Source organism: Triturus cristatus, chromosome 2_1 (genome assembly GCF_964204655.1).
Source record: "Triturus cristatus chromosome 2_1, aTriCri1.1, whole genome shotgun sequence".
Taxonomy (NCBI): Eukaryota; Metazoa; Chordata; class Amphibia; order Caudata; family Salamandridae; genus Triturus; species Triturus cristatus.
Window position 1 is genome coordinate 932,909,747 of NC_140581.1, and position 25,407 is coordinate 932,935,153.

General features: G+C 42.8%; 1 protein-coding gene across 1 annotated transcript in view; it reads left to right on the top strand.

Annotated features, from left to right (window-relative positions):
• The window catches only part of LOC146866111 (protein prune homolog 2-like), a 1,273,164-nt gene that overhangs the window by 1,042,737 nt on the left and 205,020 nt on the right, over window positions 1-25,407 (top strand). The window contains exons 11-12 of the mRNA XM_085633391.1: window positions 1,888-2,118; window positions 18,769-18,945. Coding sequence (XP_085489517.1) covers window positions 1,888-2,118; window positions 18,769-18,945 — 408 coding nt within the window. The remainder of the gene's footprint in view (window positions 1-1,887; window positions 2,119-18,768; window positions 18,946-25,407) is intronic.

Consider the following 25,407-nt stretch of genomic DNA (forward strand, 5'->3'; position numbering starts at 1 on the left):
GCCAGCACCCAAAGTACAAAACTAGAGGACTAAGCTCCAACAAATACATGGAACACAGACATGAACGTTTGACTCTGACCTAACGCATATATAGGCATTGAGCACAGACAGAAAGAACATACTCACACCTGAGCACAGACAGACAGCTGAAGCAAAGTCGACAGACTATTTTAAAGAAAAGTTTTAAAAAAAGTAATACTTTTCTGAACATGCTGTCTAAAATGTCCAACACTTCACTGGATAAGTTCTTTACACAAATATGCAATAACCAAACTGGCTATTTCTAATCAAGAAGAGCACAATGACCATCTGTTCAGTGGTCTGACCATTTAGAGAAAAGCATGTTGGTAAAAGCATGTTACTTTCCAGTTGTCACAATGACCACAGTGGTCACGTGGCAGAAATGAGGGGTCACAGCTCGTCGTGGAGTAGTTAAGCAAATCCGAGGGCCTGGGGAATTTCTGGGATACAAGGTCCAAGGAACATGAGCATTCTAAAGTGTTACCCTCCCAATAGGCCAAGAGTGAACACCAGCGATTCACTTAGGCCTTGTGCATGCCTTTGTTGTAGGTCTGGTGGAATCGCTTAGTTCCTCTATGGAGAGTTCATACACACGCAGCAAGGGTAGTGTAATCCCTTGGATATATTTCATGTTCCTTGAGTTATGGTATAGAGTACAGTCAATCCCCCTCTCCCCAGCCAACGTGGTTGCCCAGGTATTTCCCCTGTGGTCTTCAGCACATGCCTGGCAGGATAAAGGAGACACCAGGTTGTTCATGAGTTCTGGGTATAAAATGAAAAAATTTCTAGGCTAAGGGGTGTCATGAACTACCCTACACACACCCTTCTTCCGGGCCAACGTGATAAGGGATAAATACAGCTGACCAATTCTAACCAGGCATGAAATGTAGGCCTACAGGCGGAGAAGGATCACCAATTTGGCACTTTGCCAGGATCCAAATCGACCATCCCTAAATCTCGCTCCAGAAGATGTGTGGTTGGAGTCTGGTAGGAGGAGTCATACTACGGCCTCTGAATGACTGGCTCTACAACTATCCTAAAATGTATGTGAGAACTGCATTGTGCTGGCTAGATGGTATACATGTTAGGCTAAAAAACAGGAAGAGAATCAGACAGGGAAAAAGTACACTACATAATTATATGTTGTGCCTAACTTTTTGTCGAAATCTTGACATAATACTTCCCACAAAAGCAGCATATCCAAGACTGCCAAGAAAAGCATATCAAATAACAAGGTAATTGTCATTTGTATTCCTCTCTAAAAGACATCAGTTCTGTCAGATCTGCCATTCTCAAAAGCCAGTGGTTGGGTAGATTTCCTTTCTTTTGCGGAACTGATAATCGTGAGCAAATCATTCATTAGAACCATCTCAGTTCTTCTGCTTTACTTGTACAGCAGCCACCATTACACTGCGTCCCCAAACAATTCTGATCAAGGGTGATACACTTTAATTATGTTAACAGCAGCCACTGCTGTGAAGGTGATAATTAATGTGAAAACTCTATAGTGGTGTGGTGCCGCGGCCAGGGCAGCTGACTTGGAAACACAGGGTTCACGGTTTGATCCCCGGCTTCAGCGGCATGTGACTCTGGGCAATGGCTCACTTAATTTCCACGATGGCCCCCAGTACCTTGAGACCCATAAGAGTGAGTAGTTTGCGCTTTACAAATACGGATTTATTTATAATGTGTGTGCTTTACACAAAAGGCTTCAAAGTGAGTATTATCAATATAATAAACACATAACTAATGTAAGACATAGCCATTATTGCATATGATCTCGTGAGCTGTACAGTTACTTTTTTGTTGTTGAAGTTTAACAATTAACTATGTTAATAATTATAGTTTCCTAATACTCAATTGCAGAACCTCCGAACTCCTTGGATCTTAATGGCGCTCACCCTAGAAGGATAAAACTTACAGCCCCCAACATCAACTTGTCTCTGGACAACAGCGAGGGGTCGATCCTGTCCGATGATAACTTGGACACACCGGACACACCGGATGAGCTGGATATCAATGTGGATGACTTGGACACCCCAGATGAGGCCGACTCTTTCGAGTACACTGGACAAGGAAATGAGTTAGACTGGGAAGGTAATACAAGCTTAATACTGAAACTACATTATTTGCTTGATTGAAGTATTGAATGACTTCTGAACATTTAAGACCTAATTGCAAGGCACCTGAAGCAGTTCAAATGGAAGTACATGACAAAAGCAGGGGGAGAGCCCATATAACCCTCTGGAGCCTTGGCTACACCATACACAAGTGTCAAAAAAAGGGGGAGGGGTGGCTCCAGCGGGAGAGATAAACAGCATGTTTCTAAAGAAGCCAACTTTCCGAGTTTTTTGGCCTCTGGCAGACTTACTTGTCTAGTATAGTTAAATCATTTTTTAATGAACATGTGGAAAAATAAAAAAATTAATACAAGCATTGCAATGCGGGTAGAAAGAAACATTGACATGAGAAGTACTTTCTTGTTCAAAACATTTACTAAGTCAGTTAATGTTTCTAAGCAAATAAATAATGAGTCTCAAAACACAATTATTAATACTAAAATGTTCACGAAATTAGGTGAAAAGGGTGTCTGCAAATGATGGATGATAAAACCCTTCTTTGGGCAACAATAAAGAAACTATCTACAGGAACCAACACTAATTCATTGTAGACCAACTGGGACAGTTCTCAAATTAATTGAGTCCACCATTAGTTGTATGGTCTAATCCCCAATGGATTCTTTTGTTTTCTTTCGATGAATGGTCTTGGTCGTGAATGATATAAGTCAACATGTTACGGCTTCCAACTATGGCCTCCTCAGGACAATGCGGGACCAGAATCACCCAAGCTACAGTAGAATAAACTGACATGAGCAACTTTCCATTAAGGGAACTCTCAGGGTTGCTACGGGTTCCGAGGCCAATGCAAAAGTGAAATGCAAATAACAGACACCGAAAACGTGTGTCCCTCATGGTTGTCAATATTAGCTAACCAAACAATCAAATCTTATAAATCTTCTTCGGCCAGGCAGACAAGTTACCTCGAAGAAAGCAGAGGTCTCATGCGCAGTCCCAAGTCTCTCGGCGGTGCACAGCATGACATGTTGCAAACCAAAACATATTTCCTTGAAAAAATATTTTGGGTCAACATTAGTACCTACATATATGCGACAAAAGTGTTAAGCATTGATTCAGTACAAAATATAAATCGAAATAGAGTGCATTGATTAATTAAATAGTGTAGAGTCTACCTATATGTTTCACTATTATTTCATGCAGTTATAAAATGTATTTATATATAAATACACAGTTGCCATAAAGGGTCCTCTCATTACCTCTCTCAAATTAACTCAACTTACCTTGAGCATAACGTCTTACAATATGCACGATTACCTTGTCAAAGAGTAAACGGATACCATAATTACATATTTAATGTTACTCTGTTTTTATTTAAATCAAATGCTATTTAATAGAAATAAAAACAAACTAGAAGAATTTGCTTAAACTTTATATAGTTACATAATTCCAATTAGTTACAGTTTTTATTAGGGTTAGCATTATCAGAGTAATTTAAAGGTACCATTATTTCTGAATAAATGAGCACACTATAAACGATTTAAAATTCACAAAATAATATAAATACATTTTTTAATTCAAAAAGTCTTTATTGCGATTATTCATCTTAAAAGACAGAACAGTCAGTATATTAAAATTAGATACAACCAAAAAAAATACCTATATTTACATATTAAAACAGTTCCTAATACAAGATTAAATATATCCCACGCACAAGACTTTGAACACATCATAAAAGACCATAAAAATACATAATTCCACGTAGTTCGTTCAATACCCCAAGGGGAAATATCTTAGCTATTAGGGCCCCCCATTTTTCATCCGCAACACCCATGCCCAACTCAGGAACTTAGCTACTCCTATTACTGCGATCTCATTATAGCCAGATTTCAGCAGCCTCTTAGCGGCCATCGCAGAGCTGGTTCCTAAGGACCGACATGCTAGTTTTAGCCACAAGCTACGAGGTTTGTGATAGACCGGACATACAAATAGGAGATGGTCAATATCTTCAGTATGATCCGGGCAAAATCGGCACTTATCACCAATTCCTGGTTGCCACTTACATGTAAACTTCCGGAGTGGCAATGACCCAACTCTGAATTGGTGGTAAAGCTTGCGGTCTGATGGCTTTGATATAAGGTCCCAAAAGCTTTCCAGGCAGGGTTCATATTTTAGATCTAAAAAATCTCTAGACAGAATGGGGCTAGTGACAGAGGAGAACTTCCTTATTTTAATTAGCTCCCAATATGCTGCTCGATAGGATTCTTTGGAAGGAAATTCCACCGATTCAGGGCCCTCCCAAAGTTCCCTCATCCCCATGTCAATAAGGAGAGATTTTATGCCAATCAGCCATGGGATCCTCTGCAGGCGATCCAATCCCCTTACTTCGGACAAAGCCCTAGCAAAGAGATGGAGCTCTGGAGTAATCCAGAGACGCCTCCAAAAGGCCACCGGCCTATAAGGGGCAGTATACATTTTTACTATTTGAGATACAAGTTTAGGTTACAGCTATTATTCTTATTAGATTTTGGGTAAGGTTTCCTTGTTTTAAAAACATCAATTTAATGTTATATATTTTAATGTAAATATTCAGACCAATTAATAATCATTGTTCGTGTTAGGATAAGGGATGAAATTATATTTATTATAGTGTTATGAGACCTTGAAAATCACTTCAATTTATTTACACATTAAACATGGCTGCGCTTGATGTATTTGACGGAGCGCAGTGCTCTAGGCTCAGGCTTACATTAGTAGAAAAGTGTGGGTGTGCTGGGTGCTCTAATGGGTATCCTGGGTACAGCATAGATGTTTTGGTAGTTATATTGTGTGCAGAAGTGGTATACAAGTTGAACTCTTATAGTCTTATACCTAGGTTTAGCATTAAGATAGAGACCCTTAATTAATATAATTAAGCTTAATTTAAATACATTTATAAATATAAATAATTATGCATTTACATATTTATGGAGTATTGAAACGGGTAGGATTAGGTACAAGAAAATGACCTGATCTTGTGTTGCTATTAAATCTAAGTTAACTAAATTTATCGTTAAACTGAATTGAAAAAAATGACATATAATTAAACACAAATCTTTATATAGTTATCATAGCTCACTTGTAGTGCCATGGTTAGCTAGAGGGTAAGGGTAACAGTGCATTACTTAACTTAAATTACCTAACACTAAAATAACTGAGTATCTGTTATAGTGTGGCACAGGCTTAGGTTACAGATGCACAGTAATGGTGAGGTTAATATCACAACGGGGAGATGGTGATGGTTAGGTAATTGCAAACATAAGCTCATGAGGTAGTGGAAGACGAGGTGAAAGTGTTGAGTAAATGGTAAAGGGGTAAAGTTAGGTAGGGTAGTGGTATGAATTCTCCATAGCAAAACGTTTAGCCCATTGTACTACAAAGCACTGTTTATATATGTGCTAAATGTGGAACATATTTTGTTCTATGGGACAAGAAATACTCAATTGCATACAAAAGGAGAACCACAGATAAGATAATTACTGATTCTTAACTCATGTAGAGGGACTTTTTAACATCCTGTTAGTTCTGCTTTTTAAAATCAGGGCAGCATTGTTTTTCAATTGGGAATAAAAATAACTCTGGCATGAACAGCGGCATGAAATAATAGAAATAAATCCATCCTTAAAATGCATGAATGATGCATGAAGAACTGTTAAACGTGGGAAGAAGGAACTCTATTAACACTGATCAGCAGGTCACATTTTTCAAAATCGTCCATGAGTGTCATTCTTCCCCTTTTGCGTACACCAAATATTTGCTTTAAGACGGTCACTGCTATGTATAATTTGGGGGGCACATAAGCATTTCAGGAAAAGAACATAAATTATAAATAAATACAGTTTTGTACTGGGGAAAGCTTCAGCATCTCAGTTGTTTTCCACAGAGAGGCGAGGAGCGACATTGCACCCAGGCCGAATGAAGCTTGAGGGGTCCAGTATCCCCTGCAGAGCCATACCTGCCTAGCATCAAGTGTACCCTATCGGCGATAACTTTTAGTGGTAGGGTGGTTACTAAAGTTGCTGATGCCCTGTGACTGTTGCCTCTATGAATGAGGTGTGCCGCAGTCACTGAGGTTCAGAAGTCATGAATGGGCCCTGGAGGTCAGCGCATCTCTGCAGAGTTGAACATGCGCACATGCTGCTGTGCAAAGATCCTGTCCTATCAGCGGGTTCTGCAACAGTGGAAGCCTTTTTTTCTACTTCCATGACTGACATTACTTAAATTTACGTTGACATTAAATGTATGCTGCTCTGAACTTATAGAAGTTCATCTTTCTACCTATGACTTTACTATTGTCATTGGGAATCACTTGCAGCAATAAGGTGGTACGCAGTCATAAATATGTCTTCAAACCCCTCACCCCCAGATCATGGGGGTAGGTACCATTAATTCATGAAATGCTGCACGTATTGAGGTCTTGTGAAAACTAGAACTGTTATATCTTTAGAATGGAATACTCACCAGTAGGATAATGCATTGAATACATTATTTGTTTCTCTGAACAGACCACTTACCCACCAATTCCCTTAATCATAAATGCATTTATCCACTCAAACTCAAAAGCACCTACTCTCACATTTAACCACCCATCCATCCACTCACCTATGCGCTTAGTCACTCGTTCATTTACTCACTCTCACCCATCGATCAATACTCACTATTCACCAATTAACTACATTAATCTGCCTCTTAGTAGGCCACTCAAACAATGACTGACCCAAACCCACGTTCTCCCATCCTCTCACCCAATGTACAACGGCTGAATCCCAGTCACCAACAGATTATGGGGGAAGGGCTTTAATTATCAGTTTATACAGGTTTCTTTGCAATGTACTCTATCAGTTCACATCCGGTCCCCTTGATTACGGATTTTTCTTGCTGTAGGCTACATCCGTTCCAGTTTCATTTCCTCTCCAGGGCAAATCTTTTTCCTCCCCGCTAACTCCTGAAATTTCTCTACTCTAGCTGTGGCATAACTCCTTCCATCTAGAAGAAATAGGGACTTGGGGTAAAGTGTTGCCTCTCAGCCAGTCTCTATAGTATTAGCCCTACCCCTTCTCCTCTCCAGTCCCACTCCTGTATAAAAATGCAACAAAAAAAATGGCCTCTTCTGCTGCAAAAGACAATTGCCATCTATATACCTTTTTTCACATTTTTAAAAATAAATATTCCAGGTAGGTGATAATTACTGTGCTGCGCTCTGCTGCTGTTCACCCTGGGCTTCTCTGCCTCCGATTCTCTTCAGTCCTGTTAAGCTGTGTCGTCATACGAAGTCATCTGGAATCATGTGGAGTACAATTAATAGAACTGTGGGGAAAAATAAGAATATGCAGCAGACAGTCCTGTAGAAATAACTGCTTGTTACATGGTGCACACAGAAGGGATGGGGCCGTGAGTTACCACAGCTGCTGCACTCATTATCTTTATGTGTTTATTTTCTCATATATTTGAGCACAGATTCGATAAATACTTACCTTCAAGTGCTGTAGGCACTGTAGTTGCAGGTCCTTAAATGTACTCATTTAAAACACGCATGTAATGATTTAACATGTGTAGTTTTCGCCTGCACACTCAACTTGTCATAAAGCTGTTAACTAACCTGTCGCCAAAGCGTTCCTATGTAGGCTCCAGCTGGCTACCTCAAATTGCACATGACTATCTCTAAATTAAATTCTCATGTCCAACAGCACCCTTTAGAGTGCACTTGCTTGCTAAATTTGGACAAATCATGTGTCCTTTCAAAGACTGTGTAATCATCGATTGATGATTTAAAAGGTTTAACTTTCAAGACAAGTCTTATAACATAGCTGCCTAGTAAAGAAAATGGAAATTATAATAAAGTCACTGCAAGATGCATAGTGGTGCAGAGAGAGCCAGAAACTCTAACTTGCGAGCCGGATCAACCAACGTTATCACAAGAGAATTTCAAATGATTTGCCTAACAATGGTGTCACCTCGATGAACATAAAGTTAAACGTGACCAATAGAAGAAAAGTCATTTGTCCCAAAACAAAGAGAGAAACTGATCAATCAACTTCAAACATAACTAATAATCTAAAAGACAATTAGGAATTCTTCCAGGATGTAAGACTGGTGAAACATCTACCACTATTGATCAGTGCCAATATGAAAATGTGATGTCTAAGAAAAGCAGTTAAACAAACCTGAATTACAAATTATATTAATCATATATTAAAAACAAAATTAAGAATGAATAGAAAATTGATTAAATGAGTGAAAGAGAATTGGAAGTTAATCCTGTCACTACCATCAAAGGTGCTCCACAAGACCAAAATAATATTGTGGAAAGAGCAGCGAGTAGCGAACCCGCCACTGAAGAGAACATTACCATAAAACATAATATAAGTTATGAAGCTAACAAGTCTATTGTAAAGGTATCAAGAAGATTGAATGCTGTAGTAGCAAGTATGACAGGAATCCAATCACTTCCTCTAAACATAAACAATATCAGCAATTAAACCCAGCAGCAAATTTCATACCCATTTTAGCTGTTATAGAAAAAAAACATTTAATCTATAACTCCAAGTAGGAATTTCCAATAATTCATACATTATGTAAATCACCGCGTCCGGAGACCTTTACAGGCATCTGTAATAAGACATTTTTAAAATGAGAACACCACAAATCGAGCTTCTGGAAATACCTCTACATTGCAGATGGCCGATTTTCTATGAAAGAAGCCTCTGGAGAGTACCAGTACTTCTAAAGTCACAACATCGGACTCCTTTATTAGGACAAATTAGACTTATCTTGCAGGAAATGATCGCCAGAATGGTGTCTCTGTGAGAAGATTCTCAAATTAATCCACATGTGAATTGAAGAAGCAAAATGAAGTCCAGTCCCTCGGACTTTACAGCAGAGTGCACATTTTAGGGCAATTCCTGTATATGAAATAAGGGGAATTTACTTTGTGTTTTCAAATCACACATGAAATTAGAACATCTAAAGTCAGAGGACATGGTAAGGGTTAGTGTTGCTGCCCCGACATCTAGAGAACAAAAAGCAAATTACAGTTGTAACCTGTTACAACCAATCTTTGATGCAGATCTGTTTTATATGAACAAGGATTCCTTTGAGCAATGGGGAATTATTGTAAAAAAGTGGATCCATAAACAATATCCTGCACCCCTATTATTAAAAAAAGAGTAGTATCCAACCGTGGGAAGGCCTAATGTGGTGCGGGTTGGCTGGATGCTCCTTCAGGCCCTGGAGGACTCTGCTTGCTCTCCACCCAGCTTTCTAAGACACCTCAGGATAGAGACCTTCAAAGTGCGCATGTCAGCCGGGCCATCGCAAGACAGCCGGTCAAACTGCTCCAGTTCTCCATGCTGCCAATAGGCAGCCGAGGACAGGCCCTTCATATCTCTTAGCTCAGGGGCACCCGGTGCAGGCTGTCGGCACACACATCGGTAAAAAATAAAGTGGCAGTGAAATAATTTCATTGACATTTTATTATTTGACGCGTTGCTCGCAGTGGGCGGGGCACAACGCTTCCCCACCCTCGTGAAGAAACCGCTGCTGCTAAGGCTAGGCCCTTTGGTATTGGTACAAAGTTAGAAATTATGAGCTGAATTCAGGGATGAAGATACTGAGGATGAAGGATGTGGACATATAAGTAATGGCTGTCTGATCTCTTCCCTATTCCCATTGGTGTGGGCAGAGTTATCCAGAGAAGATCCCTCTTATCATGGGCGGCTCCTCCGCTATGGCACAGGAGGTTCACCCCACCGTCGAAAGGCAGCAGATCAAAAATGAAATGATAATAAAACTACTTTATTATCATTTTATTTGTAACTTCTCCCAGTCAGCTGAGTCGAGGGCGTGGCAGGGCCATCCTCTCTATCCCAGCATCATCGGTTAGGGAGGAGGAGTGGTAGGTGCACTTTAAGTGCGCATGACGGTTTGACCGGCCGCCTTAGGCCAGCCAAACAGTCATGCGCACTTAGCATTTCTCCACCTGGCTGTGTTGCACAGCCAGGTGGAGAACCAGCGCAAGCTCCCACGACCTAACTGAGCGGCATTTCAGCCTGCTCAGGCCAATCACAATGCTACTCTCATGTGAGCGCAGCATTGTGATTGGGTGGGGAAGGTAGCAGGGAAGCACTAAAGCGGCGGGAGCAGAGGAGCACTGTGGCGGCATCCGGCATCTGCAGGTAAGTTCTTTTATGTTTTTTTCATTATTCCCCCTTGCCCCAATAAGTGTTTTTGGCCTCTTATACCTTTTATATTTCTGGTGAGATGAGCCACCAATTGGTTTGCAACATTTTTAGCTGCTCGGGTTCGCTGGGTGTTGGTCCTTGGTGCCTTATTTTAGTGCAGGGTAACCTATTGTTGGAATATTCTTCTGTCTCTTATGCTTGGTCCTGGCAGCAGCAGGCAGAACAGGTCCCTCCCTTGCTCATCATTCTTGCCACAGTTCCAGGGGGAACATGACTTTTGCCAGTGACAATGTGCAAAATTGATTTCCCCTTTACTCGAATAACAACTAATATTCAAAAAATAAATCACTGTGTTCAAAGCTTGGTAGATGTTTGTGCCTCCTTTAGAAACATATCTGAAAAGATGATACATCAATCCAATGATGTTTTACAAAATATTCACAACCATTTCATGCGGTAATGTTGTGGGGAAGTCTGCCAGTAAAGCACTCATTACTGGTAAATGCAAGCGACGTTCAAGGTGAAGACGCTCATGTTACTTGTAGGTCAAATGGTATGTATCGATTGCTCTCAAGATAGTAATGGATCTGACCTCTAGAGCTTACTGTGGTGCTGAGCTTGACTTGCTTGCTCTGTTGTCATGGCTTCAAGCATCCCCGGTTAAGATTCGGCAGCATTCAGTCTTTGCAAGAAAACGATTAAGTAGGCCCTTATGCCAAATAGAATGTCAAAAATGAGCCAGATGATTGAGGTCTTGCAGATGACATATGCCTTCCGTGATTACAACCCCCAAGGAGAGAGTGTATAGGACAGACAGACATGGATAGAAGGGGGGAAGGAGGTAGGAGACATCCTATGGAAGGAAGTCACTATCAGAGGGCGCAAGGCAGAAAATGCATATGTCTGTATAAGAAGACTTATGAGGCCTATGTCCAGAAAAAAATTATAGTTGTAAAGAAGTAATTTGTGATGTAATGTTATTCTGTAGGTCTATACAAGAAAACTAATAAAAATATGTTAAAAAATAATGAACAATCAATTAGGAACATTGTAAAGAATAAGCATTGCCAAAGCCTATAGTTTTGGTTTCAGTTAGGGAAAGTGTTTGAGAATAGTTGGGCGACTTTGCGGGTGGTGCCCCCAGCTGTCTCAGAAAGGAAATGCTGGAACACATACATTTTTGGACTACAGCAATATAGAAATGGATAAGGTCCCATTTGCTGAACTGACTGCATTAGTAGAGTTAAGCAGTACTCTCTGTGGAGAGTTTTCTAATAAAAAAGAGTAGGAAGATGAAGTTTTCGTTGTAAGTGGTGGATTTAAAAGGCATTTGCGACAAAATGCATACTTTTTACAAAGACTTAGGGGCATATAATCAAGCATGGCGTTAAAATTATCGCCGCTTTAGCGGCAGAAAACTGCCGCTAAAGCGGCGATAATGGGCTTGATAATATGGCGCAGAGAATTCCAATTGAAGCCCATATTGACACCAGAACATGGGCTGCTATGGGAATTCTCTGCGGCATATTATCAAGCCCATTATCGTGGCAGTTTTTTGCCGCCAAAGCGGCGATAATTTTAACGCCGTTTCTTGATAATATGCCCCTTAGTACTTTTGTTGCATCTTTAATAAAGCCTATGTGTACATGCGTTTTTACTTTGGAAACAAAAAAATCTGTGAATTCAACAACATGTTATCATGACAGCAAGGTAAGACAAATGAACATGCAAGGGCGATTAGTGATTAGGACTGGCTCTTTATCACAGCTTAAAACATCAAAACTTTAAGCATTTATTATACAAAAATGCCAAAAATTAGCAATTAAAATTAATACATTAGAAAACAGTTTCTTTTTTATAACAATCTACATATAATGTCACATCTGCATTCTAATAAAAGGACTACCTAATGACCAATCACCAAAACAGGACATAAATAGGACAATAAGACCATGCCTGAAATGCCATGGCCGTGATGGGAAGCCCACACAAGCAATGCAAAACCATGAAAACACATCAAGTTGGAAGTGCAGGGTAAATGACCCAAAATCGACACCATCTCTGTATTACTTCCTTTAAGTATTTCAGAGTTAATAACATAAGGTCATTAAATCAATTAACGGTGTCAGTAGCCAGACCTAACAAGCATTGGTAATGCATCGGCTTTGCCTATGTAAGGAATAAAGAGGAAGTGGCGTAGAGGCAAGAGCTGCTGAGTCGAGAGCTAGGGATCCTGGTTCGCGTCTCTGCGGCACCACGCATCATCCTGTGATTCCATGGCAATCGCGTAATCTCGTCAGGTGATAAATTGTTTTATAAATATGCTGGAGGTGAGTGTCTGAAAAGTTTCAGTGCTCCGTCCATTATCTCCATATAAATATGCTGCGAGAGTAAAAGGCAAAACTTTATGAAAATATAGTTCCACCAAAGCAGATGTTAACAGTATTTGGGCGGCGGGAAGCAGATGAGGAACAAGCATTGCTAAATGCAGAAAAATATGCTACATCCAATAGAAATGGAGGAAATGTAAGTGGCATGCACAGGAACCAATGAGAAGCCAAAACAGAGAGGAGGCGGGATGAGAGTCCCTTTGAAGTTTGTATTAAAGGCAATAGATTTCTCAAGCCGAGTGCAAGCACTGTGCAGGCAAAGCCTAAAAGCTAGTAATGAAAAAGAAAATTCACTTAGGGCAGTTATGATGGAATTGGCCGAAACAGTTAAATAAGGACTGGAATACATTGAGTTCCTCTTCGGGCAATAAATGAGGTTTCCTTTGGATTTCCTTCATCAAAAGATGTCATTCCCTTGGGTGTGGCACTGCTTTGGTAAACACAGCATCTGTTTTCAAATCACCAAATGCATCACTTTGGTGGAGGTTTGACGTGCTGTGTTCTGTCCATTCAAAGGACTCGCTGAACTCCCCTTCACCTTGTGGTTTAGGACTGTTTTCGAAGTACAGGTCCACGGGGAAATAGGAATCTAGATATTTACACCATGTTACCCACAACAGAAACACAAATCCTAAAAGCCAGCTAAAAACACGGCACACTAGTGTCTTCTGTTTAGAGGATGCTTGTGGGGTGAGCAAATGTCACAGGGAACAGTACAGAGTCAGCCATGATATTATACGCATTATTCTGCTACACAAGTGTTTCCTCGGGTCGCTTTAACTTGGCTTTACTCAGCAACTAAGGCAAACAAGATGGAAATATGATTTACCCTTGAAATGCGAGCATCAGGCTTCCTTTGAGGCTTGATAATTGTGATCGTAAATCACCTCGAAGCTATGGAGAAACCCCCTGCACAAGTACATTGATCTTTCCATTAAGGCCAAGCCCTTGTCGCTGTCTTGGGCACCCCACTAGAGTTACACATCTTTGTCACATCCCTTCAGGCCACAGCCGCTCCACTTTACTCAGAAGCTCAATGTATTTTCTTGCAGGATGGCTGCTGCATTCATTGGCCCTGCATACTTTTGCATAGTGGTTGATTTTGTCACAAGCCAAACATGTTTGCCCTCTTTTGTTAGACAGGGGTCATCCTCTGGTGCACTGTCTCTACAGTAACCACATTGTGATATGGGTTTCACTTTTATGGGAGTGGCGTTCCATGCTGCCTCCCTCCTAATGAGTCCACTTGTCTAAAAGGTTTTCTTTGGTCTTCACGGTTACCAGCAGAGCATATGTGGATGCCCTGCTGGTAACCGTGAGGACCAAAGACCATGTGCCTGGCTCGAGTTTTAGGAATCTCCATAGACCTTCCTAACTTAAGTAGTTTCAGTAGCATGATTGTTGTCTCAGGGTGACCTCTTAGTTTGAATGTGTGAGAACCTTGTATGAATTGATCAAAGATCTCCTCGTACAGACTGATCCTATTAAATATGGTTCTCAGTTCTCGAAGTCTTCCATGAATGAGCCTCTTGTTCATATTGGCGAGTTTGGCAGAAAACGAAAACCTCGCAGTCTGTATTCACCTGTGATGCAAAGAAAAGGTGTCGCCACGTGCAGGATGTTGCCCAGTCAGCGTCTTCTTAATTAGGCAGCAGCAGAAATATTTTGTGGAAATGTTTAGCAACAAAAAGGCGCAGGGGTCATCGTTCTGCTGTCTTGTCGTCTCTTTTGGGTCTGGCACGCAGTTCTTGAAACGGGTCTGGCCGCAGCTTCCCTCTGGAGGCCTTTGAAGTGGGAGCCGTGTGCAGAGGGGACGGCGAGAGGGCATTGTTTGCCATAGTTTCTGCTGTGCCCTTCCTGCTTCTTTTGCATCGTCAGCCATTCTGGTCCTGCTATGACGAGAGGATCTCGTCACGCGTTGTTAGATAAAAGGTTGGACGCACTGTTTACACCACATGCAGACAAAACCAAGGAAGCAACACATATCATTCTTTGCGTCACCACTGCTAGTCGCAGGTGTGTCTGACCCATGATGTCTTCACGCTGGAAGTCATTAAGAGGTATGGATGCGCGTGCTGAGGGTGAGAAGCCCGGCAGCGCTGTAAACATAACCGTCTGCATGTTTCACCTGCAGCTGTGACCTACCGATGGCCACGCCTCCTCCGTGAGCCTGTAAGGGTCTATGCATTGAGCAAACTCTTTACTATGTGCAATCTCCCCAGACAGAACCAACAAAGACCGCTCTTCATTTGTTTATCAATATTTATTTTATTTTGGGCCTTTGTCGAACTTTTGTGAATTCAGTTTCGTGAGACACTGCATGGCTGTTCATAGCTGACCGGAGAGGTTCCGAAAGAATGACAGGATGAGAATGTCTGAGACAAGTGTGGCTGGATAATTACCAGAGTTCGGAAAGGCGGAGCGGGAGATAGGAATTTCTGCTCTGTGGTAGTTCATCATTTTTGGCAAACTTACATACACTATCCACAGGCAGACGGGACAAGGCTTAGACTGAAGGAGGGGTGATATTGACAATACTTTTGTGGAAAAAAGATAAATCTGGAGATTACCAGCAACGACCAAAGAAAGGATTCTATTTCTGAACGATGTTGTTGCACAACACTCAGGGCTGTAACTGATGTCGAACATTCCCAAACAATATCTGATGAACTAATGCAAAACCAAAGGCCTTTAGATCTACTTTCAGCATTATCTATTGACTGACATTTTATGTTAGATGATTGTATTTGCATTAATCCCAATTCATGTCTATCAAGGCATGTGAAGTATATTTGCATGCTTTGTTCAGAGAAAAACGCCAGGAAAGATGATAATAAACCTTCAGTGTTCGCAGCGCTGTTCAGCCCACCTCATACTAGGCTTAAAGTGCCCCAAGCACTATGCCCCAGCAGTGATGTATGTTTACTGGTGCTCATCTAGACAGCTGAATTCAAAACCTTGTGTCTTGTATGTGAGTCATTAGATGACCAGGCATTAGGGGTGGGCGGAATTTGCGAAATTAACTTTCGCAAATTATCGCGAAAATGTTTAAAATTATCGCAAACAAGCGGAAATATCGCGAAGATGCGGAAGTTTTTTTCCGGCATGTTCGCGAGATTTTCTGCATGGTTGCGGGTCGCCAACTTACCCATGTGGTTGCTTGCGGGCGCGGCCATCTTGTTTTGAGTTGTCTCGCAGTGCATGATCGCGAGAAGAAAGACGTGATCGCGCGACGCATGACGTCACTGCGGGCGCGAACTGTCGCGAGACAGCGCAAATGGCTAAAAACAATACAACATCTCATGGAGAACGCGACCGGATCAAGAAAACTTGTCGGCGAACACAGGCATTCAGGTAAGGCGATCGCGCGCGCGCGAGAATGTATTATTTTACAGCGCGAGCAAGAAACAAATTATCGCCAAGCTGCGGAAACCGGAATTTTTGACATTTTCGCGCTCTCCGCGGAACGCGAAAATGTCAAATTATCGCAATTTCCGCAAACGGAACAAAATTTTCGCCCAGGCCTACCAGGCATCCTCGAATCTAATCAATCTATTGAAACGAAACTGGCCCATCAGACACCTAAAACCAGCCACCAAAAACAGACTCTATTTTTACGGGGCAGGACATTTCATGGTCAAAAGTACTTTCTCTGGAGCTCCCTTGCTCTTCCCCTCCGCTCTGGAAGCCATTTTCTTAGATTTAGAAAGTCCTTAAAGATGTTTCTGCTCTGACTGCTATGTGGAATGAATTCCAACTGCCTGTTGTGTTTCTGGTGCCCCGCTTACGCTAACTCCTTGTTTCTGTTTGTTATTATTTCCATCCGTTGTGCCAAAATGCAACACTTCTACACCCTGGAAAGCACTTAGCAGTGATCTTTCACCGCACCAGCACTAAACAAAAACAAATAACATAAATAAATAGATATCTTTGTTTGGCAAAGTAGTTGTCATGTAGAAAGCAGGACTCTAGGACCCTGCAGCAACCCTGGATCCAAGTCAGTTCCTTGAACATGGAGCACCACTTCCTGTTGGGTAGTGGGGAACAGGAAGTTGACAGAAGGGAAGGAGGATGCGGACACTGAAGCACTGGTGATATCAGCTCCCTTCAGAAGTAGGCCCACTGTGTAGGAGATAGGGAATATTGAAATAAAAGAACACGCTACCCACACGTCTGACTCTACTGGTAATTGTGACTCAAGGGGGACCGGACATTAGTGCTTCCAATGGCACTGTCTACAGATAACGCGAACAAGTGAGCATTTTGTAACAGAAATTGTGGCTTCATTAGCAGTTGAAATTCCACGATAAAAGGCTGTTGGTGGTGAGTAAAGTGAGGCGAGCTGGATATGGAGTTTGCACAGACACATTCAGAAATGTCAACAGATTTAAGTAGTGCCTATTTTTAATTATACTTTATACCTGTTTAGGGATATTCACAAAATATTCCTACTCAAACAGGGCTTGCTCACAGCTGTCACAGGAACAAGCATTTCATTCAACCAGTAAAATACTTAGGAAATATACAAATTGAGAATTTAATTTCAGTAATCCTTTTTTGTTCCACTTAAAAATATTTTCCCTAATGTCTTGTCCTTCTGCACTCCTTCTCGGTAAATGCTGAACTAATTGGTATCTCTCCCACATTTGATACTTCACGTACATTTGGAACTCTCAGAGGTGCTATGGGAGTCTTGAACATGTGGGAAATGCTTTCCAAACGTTTTAAAGGACTACCAATGTACACCCCAGCTTGTGTTGGTTTATGTTATGTTATGTTATCTTACCTTATCTTATGTTACATGGAACACCCTGATCCGTTGTCTGCACACCCACAGCCAAAAAGTTAGTTGAAGGAGGGAGGTTTCGGGTGGAGGTTACTTATTCCCCTAGGTGCTCAGTGGGTGGAGGTTGCTTATTCCCCTAGGTGCTCAGGTGCCTGGAAAGACAGAGGCCTCACACTGTGACTAGGAGCTCTCTCCATGGTGCTGAAGGCTCAGCCCTGGCACTTACCTAGTCTACCGTGACCTAGACCAGGCCTTTAAAGCTCAATCCCTCACCATTGGTTGCCAGGATAACTGCTTCAATATGGGTCATATGCTTCATCCTAGGAATTCCCACACCTTCCTCCCACACACCCCTCAGAATACTCCCCAAGAGTGACTTTGGATGGGTATATAAGTGCATAAAATATGCACTTGTGCCAAAGCGGCTCACTCATATTGCACTGACTAAGGCTAGAAGGTAACGGTATGGTAGAACAATATTGTTCAGAATATCCCGTTACATAAATTTTGTGCCCTAAATATTGCCTACTAAAATATTGCCCCACTAGAGTTATTAACATACATTTTACACCAAATGGGATGCTATTGTTGTAAACTGTATTTAGGACGCAAAATGTGCGTCAAACTATATTTTTTTATAGGACATAGAAAGTACAAAGCAACAAACCTGTAGTTACAATCAGGCATTATTAAAATAAAAATATATATTTTAGAATTAATATCCTCATTACTTATGTGCATGAATTGTAGGACGTTTCTTTCTTCCTCATTTATCAATAGTTGCATAGGAGCAGTTGAGACAGCATACATTGGCACAAGTACAGACTTGTGGTAAATGGCTTCCCCCCAACCCCTCATACCTCTCTCTCCAAGATATAGGTCTGTAGACACTAATGGAGAGGCTTGTATGGTGAATTAAGCCAAATAAAATTAAAGGTTAAGAGGGCTTAGGCGATTTAGACAGCAGCTCGTTTAAATCACAAATCATGGTTGTCATATAGTGATGTATCTATATTGTTAAATGCATGCAGTAGATTAAAAAATGTTTAGTTCTAAAACATTGATGGGATCATCTTTGTAAGACAAGCCACTCAGCATTCAGAGCTTACATTTAATCAGAATCATAAATAGTGTTGGAGTCATATGATGCAAAAACTGGCTATTTCCTTCCAATATCACTTCAAAGTCTTCACAGCCATATTATTATTAGGAAAGGCGTACTATGTTGTGTATGTGAGTCTTTCAATGTCATGTATGTTCTACCTCTCTTATCTTAGAAGACCAATCTACCACCAAAGTTGTCCTACAGGAGGATTCTGAATCTATCCCAGAATACACTGCTAAAGAGGAGCGAGAGGACAACAGGCTATGGAGAACCGTGGTAATTGGAGAGCAGGAGCAGAGGATTGATATGAAAGTCATAGAACCTTACAAAAAAGTCATCTCTCATGGAGGTAAGCACATTCCTAGTTTTTTTCCTACAATGTTTAAAAGCGTTTTAAAGATAATCGGTACACATGCATAACCGATGCAAAAGCAAAATATTCAACTTCCATTTCCCTCTCCTCCCCTCACAGAATTGACAGTATGTGATCTTGCACAAACATGGAATCTATTGTTGTAGGAAGCATTCAGTCAGAAAAACATTAAACTCTCCTGTCTCCATTTGTAAGAGATAAGATGAAGCCTCAGGTTCCTTCTGCCATAGCATGTGGACAATTGTATTTCTCACAACCTAGGAGGCCGAAAACATCAAAACTCCAATTTGGACATTGGACATATATTTCAGCTTAGGTGATCGTATTCATGTACATTTCTTCTCTGTATGATTGGCACAGTTTCTCAAAGGCCATCAACATTTCAATATTCAATGTTGCCATCAACATGGCAACATTTCCCAAGCCACTGTGCGATGCTAGGCGAGCTCTTTTCTCCTTCAATATATCACTATCAAAGACCTCACTGCCCCCTACATGTGCATATATAGATTCATTCTATAGCTACTGGGATTTCCTAGGCTGTCAATAAATAGTCCTAATAAAATCAACTCTGGATCTTCTGAAATTTCATAGCCCAAACCCCCCTTTTTGTGGCTGAAGAACTTCCTTCCAAAACAGAGTAGTTCCAGAGCACTCTCACCAAATGTGTATCATGGTTCCTCCCCGCCCCCCAAGCATGGCCAGCAACTATCTGACACAGCTGGGTAGATCTGGTGGAACTGCTCATGAGTCCAGTACCATTGATGTAAAACCTTGTAGGCCAGTTCTTTAAAAGTTACATTCCTACAAGTTTTTCAAATATATTTTTTGTGAAAATCTTTTTATTGCATAGAACATGAAAAAGAACCACAGTGACGTTAAGCAGTATATATCATGACACCATAGCATAGGTTCTCAAATGACAAATATGCATCAAATTCCCATGGCAGCCCAGGAGTTCTGTGCCGCACCGCCTGCAGTAGCCACTTGCAATAAACAAAACCAAGCCCACATCAATTGTCAGCTGCACATTGACCATACATCAGACACGTTTTAATGCCAGAAGTAGGAGAGGCAACAGGAGCAGCAGGTTGCGTAATCTTAGGAAACATACAATAAGGCAAAATGCTAAATCAATAACCAGTACCCACGAGCATCTGTTCAATGTTGAATATGATCTTCCATATTTGTTCCAGATGCCACTCTCCTTCGGGTATAAAAACATTTGCAAAACCCCCCTGTAAGGCTAAGGTGCCCAACTGTGCTGTTTCCCACAGGGGTGTAGCACGTGTGATCTTGTAGCGCCAGCCCAAAGTGTTCAGTGTAGGGAGGCTGTATGGCCCCATTGCCTTCCCTGACGTCAAGTCTCCACTCGCTTGCAACACTTCACTGTCTGTCAACTCTTGGTCTAGAAAGTCTTTGTTGACTCTATCATTCAAGATTTCAAGGACCCATTGTTATGCGGCCTCTCTCTTGTGTAACCAAGCCAGAAGCTTACCAGCCCTATCAGTGACTGCTTAAATGGGGTGTTGAGTTGCTCGGTGGCAGACTCTAGCCACTTTAGTTGCAACATCTCTGTATTCTTTTTGCTTTAGCGACAGAGTGTAATGAGTATGCTCATGAGTGTCCGTGGTGAGCTGGCTTACTAACTCCCGGATTTCCTCCTCAAGTTTTTCCAACGGGTCTTTTTTCTCTTTTTTTATGCCCAGCTATCAGTGCCATTTCCTGGCCCCGTATGACAGTTTTATATACCCTCCTGCCCAGCTATCAATGCCATTCCCTGGCCCCATATGACAGTTTTGTATACCTCCCACAATGACTGCATGGATTCCACTGATCCCTAATTTTTGTTAAAGTAGTGGTCAGTAGCCTCAGAATGACCTGTCTGAATACGTGATATCTGGAGGTACCAGAGATTGAGTATTGGTTTGCGTATATTGCTATGGATCTCTAGACTATAGACTTCACAGACTGGGGAATAATTTGAAATGCCCCTGGGGAGGTGGTATATTTCCCTAATGTGTGGCAGCTGTTGCATCAGAGTTAGCATACAGTCAATATTTGAAAGGCTACCAAGTGCTCCAGAGTGGTATGTGTATTGTGTCATGGGATTAAATGTTCTCCACATCAGCAAGGTCGAGCACAAACATAAAGTCAGCTAGTGGTCGTCTTGTCAATGGTGGCTTTTGAGAAGGCCTGTGATCACTAACATTACACAGAGCTGCATTAAATTCACCCCCCATCAACAATGACTGCTCTGGGAGCAGGAGGAGGAGCACACACAGGTCTGAAAATGCAGCGTCATGAAGCCTCAATGGTATTTAAAGGGAGATGAGATTAAGGGTCTGGCCCTCCCACTGTCCCGAGATTGCTACATAGCTGCCTAGTGGGTCCGACCAGGTGTTTTGTATGATTAGTGGAAGTGATTTAAGCAGTAGGATGCTGACCCTCCCCCCCAGACCCTGTTGTGTATCCTGCATGGGCAACTATTTTATACCCCATCTGTCAAGAGAGCTGTAGGTGTTTCCCTGCAAGTGCATCTGCTGTAGTAGAACTATTACAGGGGAATGTTGCTTTAAGATATTACCTTACCACCCCTCTTTTAAGCTTGTCCCCCAGGCCATTGACATTCCAGGAAAGGTGTTTGAAGCTAGGAGCCCCTAAGATGGCAGCCATGGGAAATTAATGGGAAGAAAGTGTGGGTGCTGCCCCTGAGCAAAGGCCCTCGCTGTGGTGCAGAGGCGAGCCGTGGATGGTGATCGAAGGAAGAACTGGTTGCAGGGATTCACTGGGGGCTGCGTAGTTGTGTCGGAGTGTAATGCCCTAGGACAGTGGATACGATCAATAGAGTTTCTGGATGTTGCTGTGACAGTGTGAGAACCAGACCACAAGGTCGATAAAACAGAACAGAAAAAGTTTGTGAAAAACAAACCTCATTAGTATACCCCTTCCCTGACTCCCTACATGGCGAACCTAGAACCGCCCCCCCCCAAGCTCTATAGAGTGCCTGCCGCACTCAAACATGCTATAAACTACAAACGAGTAAAGCTGCGGATCCCGCCGAGTAGGTATTCCGCCATCCTCCCACTGTATAAAAAGACTTAGGGCCTAATTCAGAGTACGGCGGTCCAGAGGACCGCTGTTCTCATGGTGGCAGTCTGACCACCCCCACACAGCGGGCTGCCCACAGTATTCAGAGTGTGGCAGTCAGACCGCCACAACACTGCTGCTCTGCAGGGATCAAGGATTCTGCTGGGCCGGCGGTCTGCAGCCTACATGAATATGCTGGCGGTGTCGCTGCCGGCACCGCCCATCACATTATGAGTTGCCTTTTCACCCCCCCTTTCAAGGCGGTGAGCCCGCCATGAAAAGGGTGGCAGAAAGGCAACTGGCCCCCTGCCGAATCTGGGCCTGAGGGTGCATGTGGGGACACATGTTGTGCCCCCTGTAATTGCACCCCTGTTCCTGCACAGTGTGGAATGCATTCCACACCATGCAGGAACGTGCTGCAGGCGCTGTCATGGCAGCGGGCTGCATGTTTGGCTCTCCTATGAGCCTAACAGTCCACTGCCGCAGCACGCCTACCTGACCTGGATTCAACTTTGAATCAGGTGGGCAGGCTCACCATGGCTTTGGTGGTCCTGCTGTGGACAGAGCAATGGCGGTGCCTCAGAAGGACCGCCAAAGTCTTAATAATGCCCTTAATGTTACCACATGTTATCAACTTCTGTAGAATTCAAAACCCATCCTGTGAAAAATCTCCTCCCTTCAGATGAGGGGTGGAGCCCCCCTGTCTTAGTGGGTGATCCAAACTGGCCAGAAGAGTCTGGGGAAGGTCTTAGTTTGTCACCAACTATTCGAAGATGGGCTGCTGCCCCAGTCCTGGAGTGACAGTCCCACATGTTCACTTGTTGGTTGCATCTTGTTCCTCGTTCTGGATACCTATTCCAGTTTGTCTCCTCTCTGACTGATTGCGAGGTCCAGCCTTTCAGACAACTCTCCAACCATTCAGTCAGTACTAGGTCACCTCCGAGGCAATGAAATACCAGGTTTCGCCTTTGGCTACCGCTGGAAATATCACGGGCTCTCAATTTTTTTTAACTTCAAGAAAAGGACCTGTGTAGTCTTTGCACTCGGAGCATGAAATCCAGGAAGAAAGCACTAAAGGCATTGTGGTACTCGACTGATGGCGCACTGTGAGCGACCTGCAAGAAGAACTTCCTGATCACGTTAGTTGAAAATGTGCGCTATTATAGGGCTCAGTGGTGCACCAGACTTTGGTGGGTGGCGCACCAGGCATTGGTGGGGTACCAGGGACTCTATGCGCCCTCTCAGCGAAGAAGTATTTTGAGAGGCTCGTGCTGCAGCTGCTTCAGTATGAGGTCTTCTACAAATAAGTCTACTGCAGGGCCCTCGGAGAGCTACGGAACCCCTATAACACGGACGTTATACCTCCTTGATTGCACTTTGTAGTCCCCCAGTTTAGCCCCTATAGCATTGGTGGTTGCACACAGTTCCTTAACCTGACTCTTCAGGGTCTTGTTGTCGCCCTGTAGGGTGACGATGGACTCCTCTGCCTCTTTGACGGGCCCCTCCCCCCCCATTTTACACTGGTCTGCTCGCATCAGGTTAACCTCATTTGAGAAGACTGAATCAATTCTGGATTCTAGGCCCACGTGGATGCCTTGAATCACTGCCATCACTTCAGTAAGGGTGAGCGCCTCCGCCCCTGAGGGCCCCTGGGCACCAGGGGGTCCCTGGTCCTCCACCATCATTGTGACAGTCTTGCAGCTGTGTATACTTGTCTAGCTTGGTCTGGTCTACGGTGCGTCCCGCCCTGCGACCTGTCATCATTGAGGAGTCTCACCAAGCTCTTACACACCTCATACTTTGGTGCTGTTAGCAATGGGGGGGGGGGGTACTTCAGTAGTCACTGCTGCCTGCCAGGGAGCTAAGTTAAAGCAACTCTGCGGCCTGTCAGTTTTCTCTTCTCGGTTAACAAAAAACGGGGGAAGAAGAGGTTTTTAAAGGTTAGGTTCACCCTCCATTTATACAACTATCAAAAAGAACCTGAATGAACAGGTCAAAAAGAGCCTAACCTGGGGGTGTGGGAAAAACAGTATGTTTCCCCTAGTCACCTGAAGAAAAGAAAGGGCAAGACTGTGCCTTTCTTGAGTCCCCTCACTCACCAGGGTTTCCCCTTGGTGACATGCTTCATCATTGGGGTCCTCCCAGTCCTCTACGGACTGAGGCGTGCTGCAACTTGCGAAGTTACGTAGGAGCACTTAAAGCAAGTACTATGTGTAGTGCAAGTGTTGTGAAGTGGAGTGGGATAAAGTGATTTAAAATAAACAACTAGTGGGCCAAATATACTTTATTCTTGCTCCTAGCTGAGTAATTAAAAAACGGGGTAATATGCTAGAGGCCCTAACTGTAATGAGTAAGTGTGCCTAGCATACAGTCAACTAGTTTCGAGCTTCCCCTAGCTCTTCCTCAGGACCACACCGGGACCAGCCCAGTGTGAGAAACCACTCCTAGAAGACCTAAATAAGGTGACAAAAATTGTGAGTGAAACGCTGCAACTAATAAGCATGCGTTAAAATACATACGTAAGTATACGTCAGGATATATCTGTTGGATAAAAAAACACCATTAAGGAATCCAAGGCAACAGTATGCAACAATAAAATCAATAGTGATCACACTATACACCAGTGCAGGGTACATCCAGACTCCTTAACGTGCCGCTAAGTGGATGTTCAAAAAAGCATTAATAAAAGCTTCCATGCAGGTGCTGTGCTACAGGGTGGGTAAAAAGATTATATGAATGCAATTGCTGTTCATACGTCAAACAAACATTAAAAAACATGCATCTGACATAACAAATAACACAAACAAGACTGACAAAAGAGTAGACCATTACATACAATTTTAAAGGCAAATGATAAGCCTCATGGTCAGCGGAGGGGGTGTGGAAATCTCGTACACCTAGAGAAAAATATATACGAGTTGGTTAATGGGCTCACGTGTCTCAATCAAATAGGGTCCATGCCCTATGGTGAACCTTCACGATTTTGGAGGAGAAGCGAAAAACGAAGTTGGAGGGAGACTCGAGATCGCCGTCATATTGGTGAGCATGATCGGCTTCCCCCAGGGCTTGTCACTTACTTGTACGTCGAAATCCGCACTCAGGGAAACCTACTAGCGCCCAACCTCTCGGACCGCATGTTGTTTGGTCAAGCGCGGCTGTCTAATTTCTAGTACCATTTCCGCATGGAAAGTAAGGGCGGACTAGGCCGTGTAGGTCCTTCCTGTGGTGGCCATGTTGGAATGGGAAGGATCGGGAAAATAATGCCCATTGAGGATTATTAGAAGACCTATTTTGATCGTTCAGAGGAACATATGAGGGAAATTGTAGTTTCACGCCGAAGTGAAGGCT